Raw genomic sequence first — 19538 nt, forward strand, 5'->3', positions numbered from 1 at the left:
TCCACAGTGACTGTGCAGTGGTCACTGTTACCAATACTATCATGGACTGGTGCATCTGCGACAGGTAGATTGGTGAGGACGAGGTCAAGTAGGTTTTTCTCTTGTGCTGGTTCTCTCACCATCTCTCGCAGGCCCAGACTGGCAGTTATGTCCTTCAGGACTTGGCCAGTTCGGTCAGTAGTGGTGCTACCGAACCACTCTTGGTGATGGACATTGAAGTCCCCCACCCCAGAGTACATTCTGTGCCCTTGCTACTCTCAGTGCTTCTTCCAAGTGGTGTTCAACATGGAGGAGTACTGATTCATCAGCTGAGGGAGGGCGGTAGGTGGTAATCAGCAGGAGGTTTCCTTGCCCATGCTTGACCTGAAGCCATGAGACTTCATGGGGTCCGGAGTCAATGTTGAAGACTCCCAGGGCCACTCCTTCCCGACTATACCACTGGCCGCCACCCCTGGTGGGTCTGTTCTGCCGGTGGGACAGGACATACCCAGGGATGGTGATGGGGGAGTTTGGGACATTGGCTGAAAGGTACGATTCTGTGAGTATGACTATGTCAGGCTGCTGCTTGATTAGTCTGTGGGACAGCTCTCCCAATTTTGGCACAAGTCCTCAGATGTTGGTGAGGAGGACTTTGCACGGTCGACTGGGCTGGGTGTGCCGTTGCCGTGTCCGTAGCCAGTGCGGAGGTTGATGCCGGGTGATCCGTCCGGTTTCATTCTTCTTATTGTTTTTCGTAACCGTTTGTTACCACGAAGTGGCTTGCGAGGCCATTTCAGAGGGCAGTTACGAGTCAACCACATTGCTGTGGGTCTGGAGTCACATACAGGCCAGACCGGGTAAGGACGGCAGATTTCCTTCCCTAAAGGACATTAGTGAACCAGACGGGTTTTTACAACAATCCGGTAGTTTCATGGTCACTATTACTGATACTAGCTTTTTATTCCAGATTTAATTAACTGAATTTAAATTCCCCAGGGGCCGTGGTGGGATTTGAACTCACGTCTTTGGGTCATTAGTCCAGGCCTCTGGACATTACCACTATGCTACCGTTCTGTCACCTGGTTGAGGTAATTGAGGATGGCCAGTGTCTGTGGAACTCGTACCCCAGCAAGTCAGGACCTTGAGAGCAGGAGGGGCGAAAATTGGAACAAGAAAGTGAAAAAAAACAAAAGCACATTAACAAATCACTCGCACAGAGCAGTACACAAGAGCATGTTACAAATAGCCAGTGTGACTCCCACTGATTTAATCTATTTGAACTTTCAGAAAGCTTTTGAAAAAGTTGCACATGAAAGACTGCTAATTAAACTGTGCTCATGGAAATCCAGGGTAGAATATGTGACCAGGAACTAGGAGCTAAATTAAAGAACAGGACCTCAAGGGTTATAATTTCTGGATTATTACCTGAGCCACGTGCAAAATGGCGTAGGGGGTAAGCTGATTAGGGAAGCGAACACATGGCTAAAGGAGTGGTGTGGGAAAGAGGGGTTCCATTTCATGGGCACTGGCACCAGTATTGGGACAGGAAGGAACTGGACCGTTGGGACGGGCTCCACCTGAACCCGTCTGGAACCAGGGTCCGAGTGGAAAGGATAAATAGGGCGGTCACAAGGACTTTAAACTAGTAAATGGAGGGGAGAGCTTTCAGGGGGAAACTGTAGTACAAATAGCAGTTCAAAACCAAACGAAAGGGAAGAGAGAAGAGTAACAGTCAGAAATTGTGCTTTAGGCACTACGGGTAAAGGGAAAACTAAAAGATGTAAAGTGATTAAACTAGGTGAGAGAAATAAGAAACATGTGAATGAAACATCAGAGCTGAAGGACAGGCTAGGGTGTGTGGCCCAAATAAGCGTTCATTATACAAACGCACGGAGTATAGGGAATAAATTGAATGAACTACAAGCGCAAAGTCAAATTGGAGGGTACAAAATGGTGGCCCTTACTGAGACGTGGCTGCAAGACGGTCAGAACTGGGGACTAAATATACCAGGCTATAAGGTTTAAGGAAAGATAGGGAAAATGGCAGAGGGGGAGGAGTAGCCTTTGTGATTAAGGATGAAATCACTTTAATGATAAGAGAGGATATAACGAGAGGTAAGCAGGCAGTGGAGACTTTATGGGTAGAATTAAGAAATAGGAAAGGATTTAATACTGTAGTGGGAGTTGTGTATAGATTCCCGGGTAGCAGCTGTGAAGTGCTAGATTGTATAAATGCAGAGATTAGACAAGCGTGTAGTAAAGGCAGAGTGGTTTTAATGGGGGATTTTAACTTTCATATAGATTGGGAAAAGCAGACTAGCATCTGTCAGAAAGGTAGTGAATTTCTTGCGTGCTTCTGGGATAGTTTTCTACAACAATATGTCCTAGAGGAAACAAGAGGGCATGCCATATTAGATTTAGTAATGAGCGAGATTTAGTTAACAGCCTAACTGTGCGTGAACATTTATCCAACAGTGATGATAACATGATCGAGTTCAACGTAGTGTTTGAAAGGGAGAAATATGAAACAGCTACTTAGATTCTAGATTTAGGTAAGGCTGACTTCAACAGGATCAGGCAGAAATTGTCCACGGTAAATTGGGCAAATCTGTTAATGGATAAAACGACAGAAGATCAGTGGGAGATACATAGATACATAGAAGATAGGAGCAGGAGTAGGCCATTCGGCCCTTCGTGCCTGCTCCGCCATTTAATGAGATCATGGCTGATCCTTTAATTCAGTATCCCGTCCCCGCCTTCTCTCCGTAACCCTTAACCCCTTTTGCCCGTAGAAATATATCTAATTCCCTCTTAAATATATTTAATGAGTTGGCGTACACTGCCCTCTGTGGCAATGAATTCCACAGGTTCACCACTCTCTGAGTGAAGAAATTCCCCCTCATCTCTGTCCTAAATGGTTTAGCCCTTATCCTTAAATTATGTCCTCTAGTTCTGTTCTCACCCGCCAAGGGAAACATTCCTTCTGCATCCAGTCTGTCTAGACCTGTCAGAATTTTATACACTTCTATGAGGTCCCCTCTCAATCTTCTAAACTCCAGTGTGTACATCCCTAAACTACATAGTCTCTCCTCATAGGTCATTCCCGCCATTCCTGGTATCAGCCTGGTGAATCGCCGCTGCACCCCCTCCATGGCAAGAACATCCTTCCTCAGATGAGGCGACCAAAACTGTACACAGTACTCGAGGTGTGGTCTCACCAGTGCCCTGTACAGCTGCAGCAAGGTATCCCTGTTCCTGTATTCTAACCCTTTTGCTATGAAGGCCAGCATACCGTTTGCCTTCTTGACCGCCTGTTGCACCTGCATGCTCGCCTTCAGTGACTGGTGTACAAGAACACCCAGGTCTCTCTGTACTTCCCCCTCTCCCAATCTATTGCCATTTAAATAATAATTTGCCCTCCCGTTCCTGCACCCAAGGTGGATAACTTCGCACTTGTCCACATTATAGTGCATCTGCCATTTATCCGCCCAATCGCCCAGTCTGTCCAAATCGCTCTGGAGCTTCCTGGTCTCTTCCTCTGAGCCCACCCCACCTCCTAGTTTAGTGTCGTCTGCAAATTTGGAAATGCTGCATCCGACTCCCTGATCCAGGTCATTAATGTAAATTGTGAACAGCTGGGGGCCCAGGACAGATCCCTGTGGTACCCCACTTGTTACTGCCTGCCATTCAGAAAATGAGCCGTTTATTCCAACTCTCTGTTTTCTATCTGACAGCCAGTTCCCTATCCACGCCAAAACTTTCCCCTTTATCCCATGAGCCTCAATTTTCCATGCTAATCTTTTATGTGGGACCTTATCGAAGGCCTTTTGGAAGTCCAGGTACACCACATCTACTGGCTCTCCCCCATCTATTCTACCAGTTACTCCCTCAAAAAATTCCAATAGATTAGTCAAGCACGATTTACCCTTTGTAAATCCATGTTGACTCTGTCCTATCCTGTCCCCATTTGCTAAGTGCTCCGCTATTTCATCCTTAATGATGGACTCCAGCATTTTGCCCACAACTGATGTAAGGCTTACAGGTCTGTAATTACCTGCTTTTTCCCTGATGTTCAAAAAAGAATTTCATGTGATACAGAACCAGTTTATACCCCTGAGGGGCAAGAGGTCTACTTGCCAAAACAAAACCCAGCCATGGCCGACTAAAGAGGTAAGGGGCAGCATAAAACTAAAAGAAAAAGCATACAAAAATGCAAAAAATAGCACAGATCCTGGCGAATGGGAAAGATACAAAGAACAGCAAAGGGTCACAGAACAGACAGTAAGAGCTACAAAAAGGGAGTATGCAAAGGTTAGCAAAATCAACACAAAGAATTTTTTACAATTACATTAGGAAAAAGAGGGTAGTCAGGAGCAATGTTGGCCCCTTAAAAACTGAAATCGGTGATATATCAATGATAAGGAAATGGCGGACATGTTGAATAATTACTTTGTGTCAGTATTTACAGCAGAGGAAGAGGATAGCATGCCAGAAATCCCAAGGAAACTAAATCAGGTACAGGGACTCAATACAATTAATGTAAGTAAAATAACAGTAATGAAGAAAATAATGGCACTGAAGAGTGACAAATCCCCAGGGCCAGATGGGTTCCATCCCAGAGTTTTAAAGGAAGTCGGTGAGCACATTGCAGATGCTCTAACTATAATCTTCCAAAGTTCTCTCAATTCAGGACCCGTTCCTTTAGATTGGAAAATTGCGTATGTCACTCCGCTATTTAAGAATAGCGAGAGAGGGAAACCAGGGAATTATAGACCAGTTGTGGGAAATTGCTGGAGTCTATAATTAAGGATAGGGTGACTGAACACCTCGAGAATTTTCAGTTGATCAGAGAGCCAGCATGGATTGGTGAAAGGTAGGTCATGCCTGACAAACCTGATTGAATTGTTTGAAGAGGTGACTAAAGTAGTGGACAGGGGAATGTCTATGGATGTTATTTATATGGACTTCCAGATGGCATTTGATAAAGTCCCACATAAGAGATTGTTAACGAAGGTAGAAGCCCACGGAATTGAGGGCAAATTATTGACCTGTTTAGGAAATTGGCTGAGCGGCAGGAGACAGGCAGTAGGGATAATGGGTAGGTACTCAAATTGGCAGGAGGTGACTAGTGGTGTCCTGCAGGGATCTGTGTAGTGGCCTCAACTATTCACAGTATTTATTAACAACTCAGATGATGGCATAGAAAGTCATTTATCCAAATTTGCCGATGACACAAAGATAGGCGGCACTGTAGGCAGGGTAGATGGAAGCATAAAATTACAGAGGGATATCGACAGATTAAGTGAATGGGCGAAACTGGCAAATGGGTTTCAATGTCGGCAAATATGAGCTCATCTACTTTGGATCTAAAAAGGATAGAACAGGGTACTTTCTAAATGGTGAAAGGCTAAAAACAGTGGAGGTCCAAAGAGACTTGGGGGGGGTCCAGATACATAGATCATTAAAATGTCATGAAGAATACAGAAAATAATCAAAAAGGCTAATGGATGCTGGCCTTTATATCTCGAGGACTAGAATACAAGGAGGTAGAAGTTATGCTGCAGCTGTACAAAGCCCTGGTTAGACCACACCTGGAGCACTGGGAGCAGTTCTGGGCACCACACCTTAGGAAGGATATATTGGCTTTGGAGGGAGTGCAGCGTAGGTTTACCAGAATGATACCTGGACTTCAAGGGTTAAATTACGAGGAGAGATTACACAAACTAGGGTTGTATTCCCTAGAATTTAGAAGGTTAAGGGGTGATCTGATTAAAGTTTTCAAGATATTAAGGGGACAGATAGGGTAGAGAGAAACTATTTCCGCTGGTTGGGGATTCTAGGACTAAGGGGCATCATCTAAAAATTAGAGCCAGACCTTTCAGGAGTGAAATTAGGAAACACTTCTACACACAGAGGGTGGTAGAAGTTTGGAACTCTCTTCCGCAAACGGCAATTGATGCTGGATCAATTGTTAATTTTAAATCGGAGATTGATAGATTTTTGTTAACCAAAGGTATTAAGGGATACGGGGCAAAGGCGGGTAGATGGAGTTAGGTCGCAGATCAGCCATGATCTCATTGAATGGTGGAACAGGCTCGAGGAGCTGAATGTCCTCCTCCTGTTCCTATGTTCCAAGTTCCAGAAACAACAAATGAGATGGATGACCAGTTAATCTGTTTTTTAGTGATGTTGGTTGAAGGATAAATATTGTCCAGGACGCTGGGGAGAACTCCCCTGCTCTTCTTTGAAATACACCTGAGATCAGACAGGGCCTCGGTTTAACATCTCATTGAAAGACAGCACCTCCGGCAGTGCAGCACTCCCTCAGCACTGCACTGAAGTGTCAGCCGAGATTTTTGTGCTCAAAGAGGTGAGGGTGCTACCCATTGAGCCTCGGCTGACACAGTTTAAGAGATTCCGAGGTGAAACCGGGGCAATCCAAGAGATTCCGAGGTGAAACCGGGGCAATCCAAGAGATTCCGAGGTGAAACCGGGGCAATCCAAGAGATTCCGAGGTGAAACCGGGGCAATCCAAGAGATTCCGAGGTGAAACCGGGGCAATCCAAGAGATTCCGAGGTGAAACCGGGGCAATCCAAGAGATTCCGAGGTGAAACCGGGGCAATCCAAGAGATTCCGAGGTGAAACCGGGGCAATCCAAGAGATTCCGAGGTGAAACCGGGGCAATCCAAGAGATTCCGAGGTGAAACCGGGGCAATCCAAGAGATTCCGAGGTGAAACCGGGGCAATCCAAGAGATTCCGAGGTGAAACCGGGGCAATCCAAGAGATTCCACCGGTGCGTTCCAAAGGCTGCTTAAATTGATCACAATGTTGGTACCAATCACCATGACTGGAAAATGGGAAGAATTTGTTTTACTGAGAAACTTGGGGGGGAGGAGGGGGACGGTGGTGATGGTGATGAGGAGGGGGACGGTGGTGATGGTGATGAGGAGGGGGATGGTGGTGGTGGTGATGAGGAGGGGGACGATGGTGATGAGGAGGGGGACGGTGGTGATGGTGATGAGGAGGGGGATGGTGGTGGTGGTGATGAGGAGGGGGACGGTGGTGATGGTGATGAGGAGGGGGACGGTGGTGATGGTGATGAGGGCCAAAGCTCAGTGCAAGATACCATCAACACTGAGAAAAGGAGAGAAGACCAGGTAAATCAGGAAGCAGCCAGATGACACCAAGTTTGGGGTTTTAAATGCCTGTGGATTGTCGGGAGGACTGAGGGCCGACGGGTTAAAGTAGGAGGTGATTGAGTGAGGATACTATTTCAAGAACAAAGTGATGATTGCAATGCAGGTCCTTTGTTAACTCAGTTTCTATTGTTGTATTAAGTCATACAAAGTTTTCAGATTCAAGAAAAAACAAAAAGAAACACCAAGAACAGAACAAGTCAGATTAATTTCACTTGAGTATAATTCAGCCACGGGTGAATGTAAGGGATGCACAGCACCGGAACATGCTGTCAAATAACGGGATACTTGTTTAGAATGTACTTTAGTGATTATGATGCTGTTAATTCCGCCGCGCCATGCACCAAACAGCACAAAAGACCGTGACAATATGGTTTTGTGTAAGACGTCATGCCTCCAGCATGTTCCCGAAGGTCAGAGTAGAACATACCAAGTACTTCCAAGACCACATCTCCATGTTGCATCAACAAAGAAGCCCCAGGGAGAGTGGGAGGCGAGGGGGGGGGGAATGAGATTCCCTAGCATCCTTACAAGTGACATGTCTTACAAAACTCAAAGCCCACCCGGCCTTTCTACTGCTGGCTGGAAAAGTACGCCAAGCCCTGCAAAGGTGATTCCTTCTTTAACAAAAATATAGGTCTATCTCAACCCAGCCAGCTAACTCATCCAGAAATCAAGGTACAGATTAATTCAAGAAAGACACACCGAACTAATCATTTCTTCGACAACTGTTCGATCAGTTTTTTCCAGCTGGCTCTCTTCTGGGTGATGTGGGCTGGGGTAACGACAGCCGGCGGTGGCCTCTGGTCCCTCCTGAGGTACCGCTCGCACAGGGCCTCTGTGTTGCACATCACGTACATCCCGCAATCGTAGCTGTTCTTCTGGACTGGCGCCGACTCCTCCACGAAAGGCACTTCGGATTTGGTTCCCAAGAAGCGCTGCAGCTTCCCCGCTATCTGCCGGGCGTGGCTCGCATTCATGTTGCTGTAGGAGTCGTAGTGGCTGAAGCAGTTCTTGTCTCTGTTGTAGAACAGCAGGCTCCAGTGAGACCCTCCGGCCGCCTGCACAGAATTGTCGTTGACCGCCAGGAAGACCAAGCTCTTCTGGGCCAGTGCGAGCGGCTCCAGGAAGATGGCCAGCTCCTCCTGGCTTGCCGTGCACTTTATAAATTGAGTGACCTCGGGGCTGATGAAGCAGGCACTGCCCAACAGCTCCTTGTACTGCTCAGCGGCAAAGTACTCAAAGGCAAACCCGATGATGTGGTCATTGAGCCAGTTGGGTGGGTTGAGGAGCGAGAGATCTGAACGCCGTATTAAACTGTCATGGTAGCTCAGTATCACTGGGTCCATGCTGTTCCTGCAAACAAAGAAGGCACTTTAGATACTTCACCATATTTAACCACAGCCTATATGGGTAATAAGAACATAAGAATTAAGAGCAGGAGTAGGCCATTCGGCCCCTCGAGCCTGCTCCGCCATTCAATAAGATCATGGCTGATCATTGACCTCAACCCCACTTTCCCGCCCGATCCCCATATCCCTTCATTCCCCTAGAGTCCAAAAATCTATTGCTCTCGGCCTTGAATATACTCAACGACTCAGCATCCACAGCCCTCCGGGGCAGAGAATTCCAAAGATTCACAACCCTCTGAGTGAAGAAATTCCTCCTCATCACGTCTAAGGTGCTCGGCAGATTACACAAGATCACACCATCATTACGGATGAGGAAGGCCATTCAGCCCATCTTTATTGGTCCATCCCAAGGTTCCCCCATTGTGACATCCAATTGGTTCTTCAATGATTCCAGGGGTTTTTACCTCCACTACTCTAACCGGAAGTCCATTCATTCGCTGTGTAAGCAATTAGTCCTGAATATACTGCTTTTTTTTATCAGTTTGAACCTGTGTCCTTGTCCTACTCGCGCATTTTACTTTGACTTTTTCCATCCCATCAACTCTCTTACATTCTTCTTTCAGATCATCTCTGGGCTGTCTCCTTTCAAGTCTGAAAAGGCCAAACTGCTTCAATCTTTCTCAGACCTTTCATATGTGCGATCAGCCTCCTGGCTTCTCGCTGCATTGCCTCCAACTGAACGTCTCCCTTACATCTGGATGTCAGAAATGGACATGGTGCTCAAGACGTGGTCTGACCAGAGAACTATATAATTTGCTGATGAGCTCCTCTGACTTGCATTCTGCTGTTCTGACCAAATTATAAGGGGTTTTGAGAGAGTAGGGAAAATCTATTCCCTCTGGCAAGTGGGTCAATAACCACTTAATAGAGGTCACAGATTTAAAATCATTGTCAAACAATCTGGAGGGGAGATGAGGAGAAATCTTTTCACTCAGAGAGTTGTCGGGATCTGGAACGCTCGACCTGAAAAGGTGGTGGAAGCTGATTTAAAAGGGAATTGGAGGGATATTTGAGGATGAGGAACTGACAGGGTAATGGACAAAAAGCGGGGATGTGGGACTAAACACGGTGACTCTTTCAAAGAGCTGGCACAGGCACAGCGGGCCGAATGGCCTCCTTCTGTGCTGTAGGTTTCTATGATTCTATATATTATATTACTTGTTATATACTGTATTACCGCATGGATGAACTACAGAATTTGTTCATCCCAGTTTGGCATAAAAATAAAAAAAAGGTGACTCAACTGTGGCTAACAAGGGAAATTAGGGATAGCATAAGATCCAAGGAGAGGACATATAAATTGGCCAGAAAAAGCAGTAAACCCGAGGATTGGGAGCAGTTTAGGATTCGACAAAGGAGGGCAAAGGGATTAATTAAGAAAGGGAAAATAGAATATGAGAGTAAGCTTGCTGGGAACATAAAAACTGACTGTAAAAGCTTTTATAGATATGTGAAGAGAAAACAATTGGTGAAGTCAAGCGTAGGTCCCTTGCAGTCAGAATCAGGGGAATTTATAACGGGGAACAAAGAAATGGCAGACCAATTAAATACATATTTTGGTTCTGTCTTCACAAAGGAGGACACAAATAACCTCCCAGAGATGTCGGGGAACATAGGGTCTGATGAAAGGGAGGAACTGAAAGAAATCAGTATTTGTAGGGAAATGGTGTTAGGGAAATTGATGGGATTGAAGGCCGATAAATCCCCAGGGCCTGATAATCTACATCCTAGGGTACTTAAGGAAGTGGCCCGAGAAATAGTTGATGCTTTGCTGATCATCTTCCAGCATTCGATGGAATCTGGAACAGTACCCATGGATTGGAGGGTAGCTAATGTTACCCCACTATTCAAAAAAGGTGGTAGAGAGAAAACGGGGAATTACAGACCAGTAAGCCTGACATCGGCAGTGGGGAAAATGCTAGAGTCCATTATAAAAGATGTAATAGCAGAGCACTTGGAAAACAGTGACAGGATCGGACAAAGTCAACATGGATTCACAAAAGGTAAATTGTGCTTGACTAATCTACTGGAATTTTTTGAGGATGTAACTGGTAAAATAGAAAAGGGAGAACCAGTGGATGTGGTGTATTTGGACTTTCAGAAGGCTTTCGATAAGGTCCCGCATAAGAGATTAGCGTGTAAAGTTAAGGCACATGGGATTGGGGGCAAGGTATTGACTTGGATAGAGAACTGGTTGGCAGACAGAAAGCAAAGAGTTGAAATAAACGGGTCCTTTTCCGAGTGGCAGGCAGTGACTAGTGGAGTACCGCAGGGATCGGTCCTTGGCCCCAGCTATTCATAATATATATTAATGATCTAGACGAGGGAACTAGATGTAATATCTCCAAATTTGCAGACGACACAAAGCTGGGTGGGCGCGTGTGCTGTGAGGAGGATGCCGAGAAACTACAGGATGATTTGGACAGGTTGGGTGATTGGGCAGAAGCATGGCAGATGCAATATAACGTGGATAAATGTGAGGTTATCCACTTTGGTGGCAAAAACAGGAAGGCAGATTATTATCTGAATGGCAATAGATTGGGAGAAGGGGAAGTGCAACGAGACCTGGATGTCCTTGTGCACCAGTCGCTGAAGGTAAGCATGCAGGTGCAGCAGGCAGTTAAGAAGGCAAATGGTATGTTGGCCTTCGTAGCAAGAGGGTTTGAGTACAGGAACAAGGCTGTCTTGCTGCAGTTGTACAGGGCCTTGCTGAGACCACATCTTGAGTATTGTGTGCAGTTTTGGTTGCCTTATCTGAGGAAGGATGTTCTTGCCATGGAAAGAGTTCAGCGAAGATTCACCAGGCTGATACCTGGGATGGCAGGAATGACGTATGAGGAGAGATTGGGTCGATTGGGCTTATACTCGTTGGAGTTTAGAAGAATGAGAGGGGATCTCATTGAAACTTATAAAATTCTGACAGGACTGGACAGAGTAGATGCAGGAAGGATGTTCCCGATGGTCGGGGAGTCCAGAACCAGGGGTCACAGTCTAAGGATAAGGGGTAGGCCATTTAGGACAGAAATGAGGAGGAACTTCTTCACCCAGCGAGTGGTGAACCTGTGGAATTCTCGACCACAGAAGGCAGTAGAGGCCAATACATTAAATATATTCAAGGAGTTGGATATATTTCTTAAGGCTAAAGGGATCAAGGGATATGGGGAGAAAGCAGGGACCGGGTACTGAATTTGGATGATCAGCCATGATCTCATTGAATTGCGGAGCAGGCTCGAGGGGCCGAATGGCCTACTCCTGCTCCTATCTTCTATGTTTCTATGTTACTTGCTGTGCGCAAATTGTCTGCTGCTTTTCCTACATTTCAACAGTGACTGCACTTCAAAAGTACTTCATTGGCTGTAAAGCGCTTTAGGATGTCCTGAGGTCGTGAAAGGTGCTATAGAAATGCAAGTCTTTCTTCTTTCCATATAGTTCAACAGTTTCGAATGATAGAATCATAGAATGGTTATAGCAGAGGAGGAGGCCATTCGGCCTGTCGAGCCTGTGCTGGCTCTCTGAAAGAACACTTCATTTAGTCCCACTCCCCCGCCCTTTTCCCGTAGCCCTGCAAAATTATTTTTTTCAGGTACTTATCCAATTCCCTTTTGAAAGCCACGATTGATTCTGCCTCCACCACCCTTTCAGGCAGTGCATTCCAGATCCTAACCACTCGCTGTGTAAAAAAGCTTTTCTTCATGTCGCCTTTGGTTCTTAAGCCAATCACCTTAAATCTGTGTCCTCTGGTTCTCGACCCTTCCACCAATGGAAACAGATTCTCTCTAACGACTCTGTCTAGACCCCCTCATGATTTTGAACACCTCTAAACTTTCTCTGCTCTAAGGAGAACAACCCCAGCTTCTCCAGTCTATCCACGTAACTGAAGTCCCTCATTCCTGGAACCATTCTTGTCAATCTTTTCTGCACCCTCTCTAAGGCCTTCACATCCTCCTAAAGTGCGGTGCCCAGAATTGGACACAATACTCCAGTTGGGGCCGAACCAGTGTTTTATAAAGGTTCATCATAACTTCCTTGCTTTTGTACTCTATGCCTCTATTTATGAAGCCCAGGATCCTGTATGCTTTTTTAACTGCTTTCTCAACCTGCCCTGCCACCTTCAACGATTTGTGCACATTTACCCCCAGGTCTCTCTGTTCATGCACCCCCTTTAGGATTGTACCCTTTAGTTTATATTGCCTCTCCTCATTCTTTTGACCAAAATGTATCACTTCGCACTTTTCTGCGTTAAATTTCATCTGCCACGTGTCCACCCATTCCAACAACCTGTCTATGTCTTCTTGAAGTCCATAACTGTACTTCCAAGTTTTGTGTCATCTGCAAATTTTGAAATTGTGCCCTGTACACCCAAGTCTAAGTCATTAATATATATCAAGAAAAGCAGTGGTCCTAGAACCGACCCCTGGGGAACACCACTCTATACCTTCCTCCAGTCTGAAAAACAATCATTCACCACCACTCTCTGTTTCCTGTCACTTAGCCAATTTCGTATCCATGTCCCTTTTATTCCATGGGCTTCAACTTTGCTGGTAAACCGATGATGTGGCACTTTATCAAAAGCCTTTTGGAAATCTATGTACACCACAACAACCGCATTGCCCTCATCAACCCTCTCTGTTACCTCATCAAAAAACTCAATCAAGTTCGTTAAACACGATTTGCCTTCGACAAATCCATGTTGGATTTTCTTAATTAATCCATACTTCTTCAAGTGACTGTTAATTTTGTCCCGGATTATCATTTCTAAAAGCTTCCCCACTACCGAGGTTAAACTGACTGGCCTGTAGTTGCTGGGTTTATCCTTGGACAGCACAGAGGGAGGCCATTTGGTCCATCGTAGCTCTGCTGGCTCGTTGAAAAAGTTATCCATTAGTCTCGCTCCCGCTGCTCTTTCCCCATAGCCCTGGAAACATTTCCTTTTCAAGAATATAACCAATTACCTTTTGAATCTGCTTCCACCACCCTTTCAGGCAGTGCATTCCATTTTGGGTTATTTATTCTACCAAAACCCTTCATTCCCTGTTCCAAATAAGCGGGGCAGAAAGATGTGTGTTGTCCAGTGCTTCGTTTGACTGCACAGCAGATTGCTCAACATTTTAGGGGCAGCACGGTGGCATAGTGGTTAGCACTGTTGCCTCACAGCGCCAGGGACCCGGGTTCGAATCCGGCCTCGGGTGACTGTCTGTGTGGAGTTTGCACGTTCTCCCCATGTTTGCGTGGGTTTCCTCCCACAGTCCAAAGATGTGCGGGTTAGGTTGATTGGCTATGATAAATTGACCCTTAGTGTTAGGGGGATTAAATACGTGGGGTTACGGGGATAGGGTGGGATATGTGTCGGTGCAGGCTCGATGGGCTGAAATGGCCTCTATCTGCACTGTGGGGTTTCTGTGATTCTGTGATAACCTTCCCTGCTCGAAGGAGAAATCCCAGCTTCTCCAATACTGACATTTCTGATTGCAGCATGATTGAAAGCTAATTAGCATACGCCCCACCCCAAAAGCGTGATAACATAAATCCAGCCCCGCCCCGTGATTGACAGCTGTGACAAGCAAAGCCACGCCCCCTGCAAGGTGATTGACAGCTGTGAGAAGCCGCAAAGCCCCGCCCCCTGCAGTGATTGACAGCTGTGACAAGACAAAACCCCGCCCCCTGCAGAGTGATTGACAGCTCAGTGACAAGCCGCAAAGCCCCGCCCTCTGCAGTGATTGACAGCTGACAAGTAGCCAAGCCCCGCCCCTCCAGCAGAGTGATTGACAGCTGGCGAGGCCGAGAGGCCGTGCCCCGCGGGTCTGATTGACAGCCAAGCCGTCAAGCCAACCGCTAAGTTCCTCATCAAGAAGAACCAGTTCACATTATGGTCCCCGCAGAATGGAGAATAAACAAAGTCGGGCACCAACCGCCGCAATTTACCTGACGGGCGGCGAGAGGCGATACTCGAGCCCGGGCTGACGCCGGCACAGCGCGCGGCTTCACGTTGCCCAGCCACGCGTGCGCGCGAAGGCTGCCGTAAGGCGGAGCCTGGACTTGGCGACAGCGCTGAGCACCGGCAGGTGGCGACCCGGCTCCGGCTGGCGGCCGCTGGCTGCGGGGCGCATGCGCCGCCAAACTCCCCCATTCCCCTTGTTTTAACCCACCGCCTGGGCGCATGCGCGGGACGCTGGCTCGTGCCGAACGGAAGAGCCGAGGGAGGCGCGAGCGGAGCGGGAGAGGACGGACGGCCGGCCGGCGGACAGAGGCGATGAGATGAGGGAGCGGCACTGACCGTGCTGGCCACGGGGGGGGGGTGGATATAACTGCGAGCCACGGTGGGTGGTAGGGAGGGGGGTCTGGTAATTGAGTGGAAGCGGCGGAGGAGGAGCAGCGCCCGGTGCTGAGAGGGACTCTGAGGTGAGAGCGCCGCTCGGTCGGTCAGTGCGGGACCGGGCCCGAGATCAGCCCCGCCCCCTACCCCCCCAGCCCCGCCCACAGCGCCAGCCTCCCCCCGCGTCTGCCCCACAGCCCGCATTGCGCACGCGCCCCCCTCCCCCCGGGCACCCCGCGCCCCCCCCGGGACAGCCCGTGCCCACAGGGTCACCCGGGACCCCCCGCGCCCGCAGGGTCACCCGGGACCCCCCGCGCCCGCAGGGTCACCCGGGACCCCCCGCGCCCGCAGGGTCACCCGGGACCCCCCGCGCCCGCAGGGTCACCCGGGACCCCCCGCGCCCGCAGGGTCACCCGGGACCCTCCTGGACAGCCACTGCCCACAGGGTTACCCTGCACCCCCCCGGGACCCTCCGCGCCCGCAGGGTCCCCCGGGACCCTCCGCGCCCGCAGGGTCCCCCGGGACCCTCCGCGCCCGCAGGGTCACCCGGGACCCTCCTGGACAGCCACTGCCCACAGGGTTACCCTGCAACCCCCCGGGACCCTCCGCGCCCGCAGGGTCACCCGGGACCCTCTGCGCCCGCAGGGTCACCCGGGACCCTCCGCGCCCGCAGGGTCACCCGGGACCCTCCGCGCCCGCAGGGTCACCCGGGCCCCCCCGCGCCCACAGGGTCACCCTGCGTCCCCCGGGACCCCCCCCGCACCCACAGGGTCACCCTGCGCTCCCCCCCCCCCCCCTCCCCCCCACGGGCGACTTGCACCCCCTGGGGAAGCTCGCACCCACAAGGGCACCCTGCACCCCCTGGGACAGCCCATGCCAACAGGGGTACTCTGCACCTGGGACAACCTGTGGTATCTTGGCACGTTTTACTGTGTTATGGGTGCAATATAAATGTAGGTGGTTGTTGTTATATCAGTTGTGCAAATGTGCACCTTGGAGCTGGAGTACTCATACAAATCTGCACGCTGCAACTGGAGCACTTGTGCCAGCTGTAGCACTTCAGTGAAAATGAGCACCACATAATGCCAGTGTACCTGTGCCAAGTGTCCAGAGTATCCATGCCAGCTGCAATCTTCGATAGTATAACTCAATGTGACTCTCTCATGGTGCTGAAGTAAACTGCACCAACAGCTTTGCAAAGTAACTGTTACTTCAAATTATTTAGCACTCGTTCTGATTTAAACTAATCTGAGCTCGCCTTAAATTACAGCTGAGTGCTGTTGCTCAAGGAAATTGTCACTTGAGGGAATTGCAGTTAAAGCATAAAACATTTATTGCATTTCAATCATTTGTTATTTGTGAGTTGCTTGGCTTGGTACAATGAAGTAGGAGGTGAAAGAGGTGGGGCTGTTACCTTGCGAAGTGAGGAGGATGGAATTGGCTTGGAATAAATACAAATGCACCATTGCCAGTATAGCATGTGGCAATGTGTTGGCTTTACATTTACACTTAAAATAATCTTTTTATAAAGGTGTTTTGAAATTTCTTATTATTTAGGCTGTTGTTCTACAAGCTCAGAATGGGCTTCTGCTGCAGGATGTTGTCTTTCAAACATCCAATTTGAACTTTGCTTTTATGTGTATGAGAATTTTTATTTTGAAGGTTGACAGGTGATGTAATTTGTAAGAAGGGCACTAGCTGTCATCCAGCAGTATCTTAGAATGTTGTTTAAGATTTGTTTTTAAATCAGTTTAGAAGAAGTAACCCAATGTTAAAATGGCTAAGGAACTCTCTTTGTCACCAGGCTTTCGGTGAAGTGTACTGTGAAACTATATATTGTCCCCTTGAACAATGCAAAACACCCAGCAGTGGATTCTTGATTCTGCCCTTCCAAACGGAGGTTGTGTCTGGAGAGAGCATTTTGAGTTGTCATGAGACTGACGTATTGACGGTGAGAGCGACAACAACATCAGCAGCAACTTTCATTTATATAGCGCCTTTAATGTAGTAAAACGTGCCAAGGCGCTTCACAGGAGTATTATCAAGCATAATTTGACACAGAGCCACATAAGGAGATATTAAGACAGGTGATTAAAGGCTTGGTCAGAGGTGGTTTTAAGGAGCAATCTTAAAGGAGGTGAGGGACAACATTACATAATTGTACTACACACTAAAGCATGTTTTGTCATTTTTCTATATTAGCTGAATTATAACGCTAAGGATGTGGGGTTACAGTTATGAAGAGAGAGTTGAGAAATTCAGGTTTTTCTCATACGAGTTATGATGAATGGGTGACTTGATGGAGATCTTCAAGACTGTGAAGAGTTATGGAAATATGATGGATTGCTTCCACTGGTCAGTGAGATGGCAATGAGAGCGCACGAATTTAAGGTAATGATAAAAAGAATTGAAGGGAAAGTTTAAAAAATAACCTTTGGACAGATTGGTTAAAATGTGGAATTCTCTGCCACAAATGGTTGAAGCCAAGTTTTATTAAAATGGAATTAAGTGAAAAAGAGGAATAGTGAAGTGTATGGAAGCAAGGAGGAGAGAGGGATTAGATTAGATGACAAACGTGGAGATAAACACAAATAGCAGTCTTGATGGGCTGTGTGCTCTAATATTGTAGGATTCAAAGTTGTCTAAAACAGAAATTGTTGAATGTTGCACGCCTGTTATCTTGTACAAATTAAACTACTCTCCTTGAGATTGAAGTGTGAAAGGAAATGTAATAAATGTGCCACTATTTAACTTTGGCTAGGTGCTTATCAGAACAAATGTGTACCAAAGAGAATGCTTAATATTGTATTGCCGTGCAGAATGTACTTGTGTGTTGCAGAAGAGCTTTTTCTGTGTCACTGGTCCTTCCTATCATGATGTAAATACTGTAAAATTTTAAAGTTTTCTATCTTTAAAATCGCAAATGTGTGATTTACTTCATCTTGAGGGGCCCTCTCCCCCCGCCCCCCCCCCCCCCCCCACCCCAGCCCCCTCAATTGTAACACTCGTGTTTTAATTTACTAGTATTCTCCTGGTAATTGTCAGGCCTGTTAGTGGGGTGACAAGAAGGAGGTACCCATTTTCGCTGATTGGAAGATGGACGTTTGTGTGCACAGAAAGGGAAGGTAATATATATTATGTATTTGCAGACTGCAGGAAAGTGGGAAATGGTGTTACAGTTTATAGAAGGTATTGTATTGTGTTTAAAATCTGGAGGATGATCATTATTGCTGAATGCAGTGTTCAGATACATGAGGAGGATCCTGCATTCTGAAATGGCTACTGCTGCTGTATGTGCTTCCTTCATATACAGTACTGGAATTGCTGGTACAGCATATCATTTATTCAGAGTTTGGGTTGGTAGTACTATATTGGGTTGATTCAGAGATTGGGATGCTGAGACTGGATGTGCTTTATTCAGAGACTGCGGATGCTATTAATGCACATGCTTTATTTGGAGACTGGGTCCAGACTTCACCGTCTGAGAGATGGGAGTTGTTGTACATGTTGCATTGTATACTCTATTTAGATTAGAAATGGATGGTACTGTATATATGTTGTGTGGGAGATGGATGCGAGAACTTAATTGTGTTGAACCTCGGTTGACTGTTTCTGTATTGCTGTTACACTATAAACGCTTCAGTCTGTACAGTATGGATACTGTAATCCTTTAGCCCTTGGGGAGTGGGCGCTACTGTATCCAGACTGGAGAGATGACTGCAGTCAGTATCTACCATATTTGGTCGAGGTAGGTGTATTTGCTTTCTTCCAATATTGTCACTAAGAATTTAGTAAAGCATAATGTATGAAATTTTCATATTATGTTCCAATACTCAGATCATGCTCTTGGGTATTGCTACTTGATATGAACCATCCATCGAGTTGTTAGAAGGTGAAATGCTTACGAAGTGTGAGATTCTAACTGGTAGATTTTGCTTTGGTTGTCACTTGGATTTCAATAACATGCAATGTTGGACATGTGCAATTTTTACAGTGTCCACTTGAGCTCTGAAAAAGCATCCAGTAATACAGTTGTAGATTCAGTTCCTCCAAATGTGGGTTGTATCTAGAGAGAGCATTTTGAGCTCTGCAACACTGGAATGAATTGTTGGTTATTACAAATTGCTCATTGGTGGTGGGAGCAATTTGAGGTGATGGATTAAAAGTAGCACACAGGAAGGATATTGGTACAACAGTAAATGTTTTGGCTTAAGTATGAATTTTCCTGTGGTGCATTGGTTCAAATACAATAAATAAGCCTGATAACAATATTCTATGTTGTGTTCACAGAAAGTTTAGAAGACTGCTGTTACTGTAGTCAGATTATATTAAATAGATGCTTATCTTATCATTGGTTAGTTAATGTTGCTCTTGTATTTCAATAGCGGGAGATGGGTGTTCTTTGTTTGTATGCAACATTAAGCTCGACTTCTTTTTGTTTCAGCAGCAGCAATTCTGTCACTTTAATCTAGGGGAAAGCATTTATTTTCTACCTGTTCTGGTTCTTCCATGAGCACTTGTGTTAATAAGGATCCATATGCACTGGAGAAGGTGGAAAACAAGATTTACAAGGCTAATACCAGAACTGAGAGGGTAGCTGTCAGGAAAGATTGAACAGGCTGGGGCTTTTTTCTCG

The 19538-nt window shown here is 46.9% G+C and overlaps 2 protein-coding genes across 4 annotated transcripts in view; one reads left to right on the forward strand and one right to left on the reverse strand.

Annotated features, from left to right (window-relative positions):
- Positions 1-4045: 4045 nt before the first annotated feature.
- Positions 4046-14846, reverse strand: senp8 (SUMO peptidase family member, NEDD8 specific). Its single transcript, XM_085972438.1, has 2 exons — positions 14512-14846; positions 4046-8533 (listed from the first exon to the last, which is right to left on the reverse strand). Exon 2 carries the CDS (start codon positions 8524-8526, stop codon positions 7891-7893), a length of 636 nt encoding a protein of 211 aa, XP_085828564.1. The 5' UTR covers positions 8527-8533; positions 14512-14846; the 3' UTR covers positions 4046-7890.
- Positions 14847-14909: 63 nt separating this feature from the next.
- The window catches only part of myo9aa (myosin IXAa), a 285301-nt gene continuing 280672 nt past the window's right edge, over positions 14910-19538 (forward strand). Inside the window, exons 1-2 of one of the 3 annotated variants that reach the window (XM_085972435.1) lie at positions 14921-14988; positions 17105-17293. The gene's annotated coding sequence lies outside the window, so the exon portion shown is untranslated. Of the gene's footprint in view, positions 14989-17104; positions 17294-19538 lie in introns of all 3 variants that reach the window. The other 2 variants (XM_085972437.1, XM_085972436.1) reach the window with 2 other exon arrangements.

The sequence above is a fragment of the Somniosus microcephalus genome, chromosome 32, assembly GCF_052327205.1.
Source record: "Somniosus microcephalus isolate GS21.2 chromosome 32, FLI_Smic_1.0, whole genome shotgun sequence".
NCBI classification, from domain to species: Eukaryota; Metazoa; Chordata; class Chondrichthyes; order Squaliformes; family Somniosidae; genus Somniosus; species Somniosus microcephalus.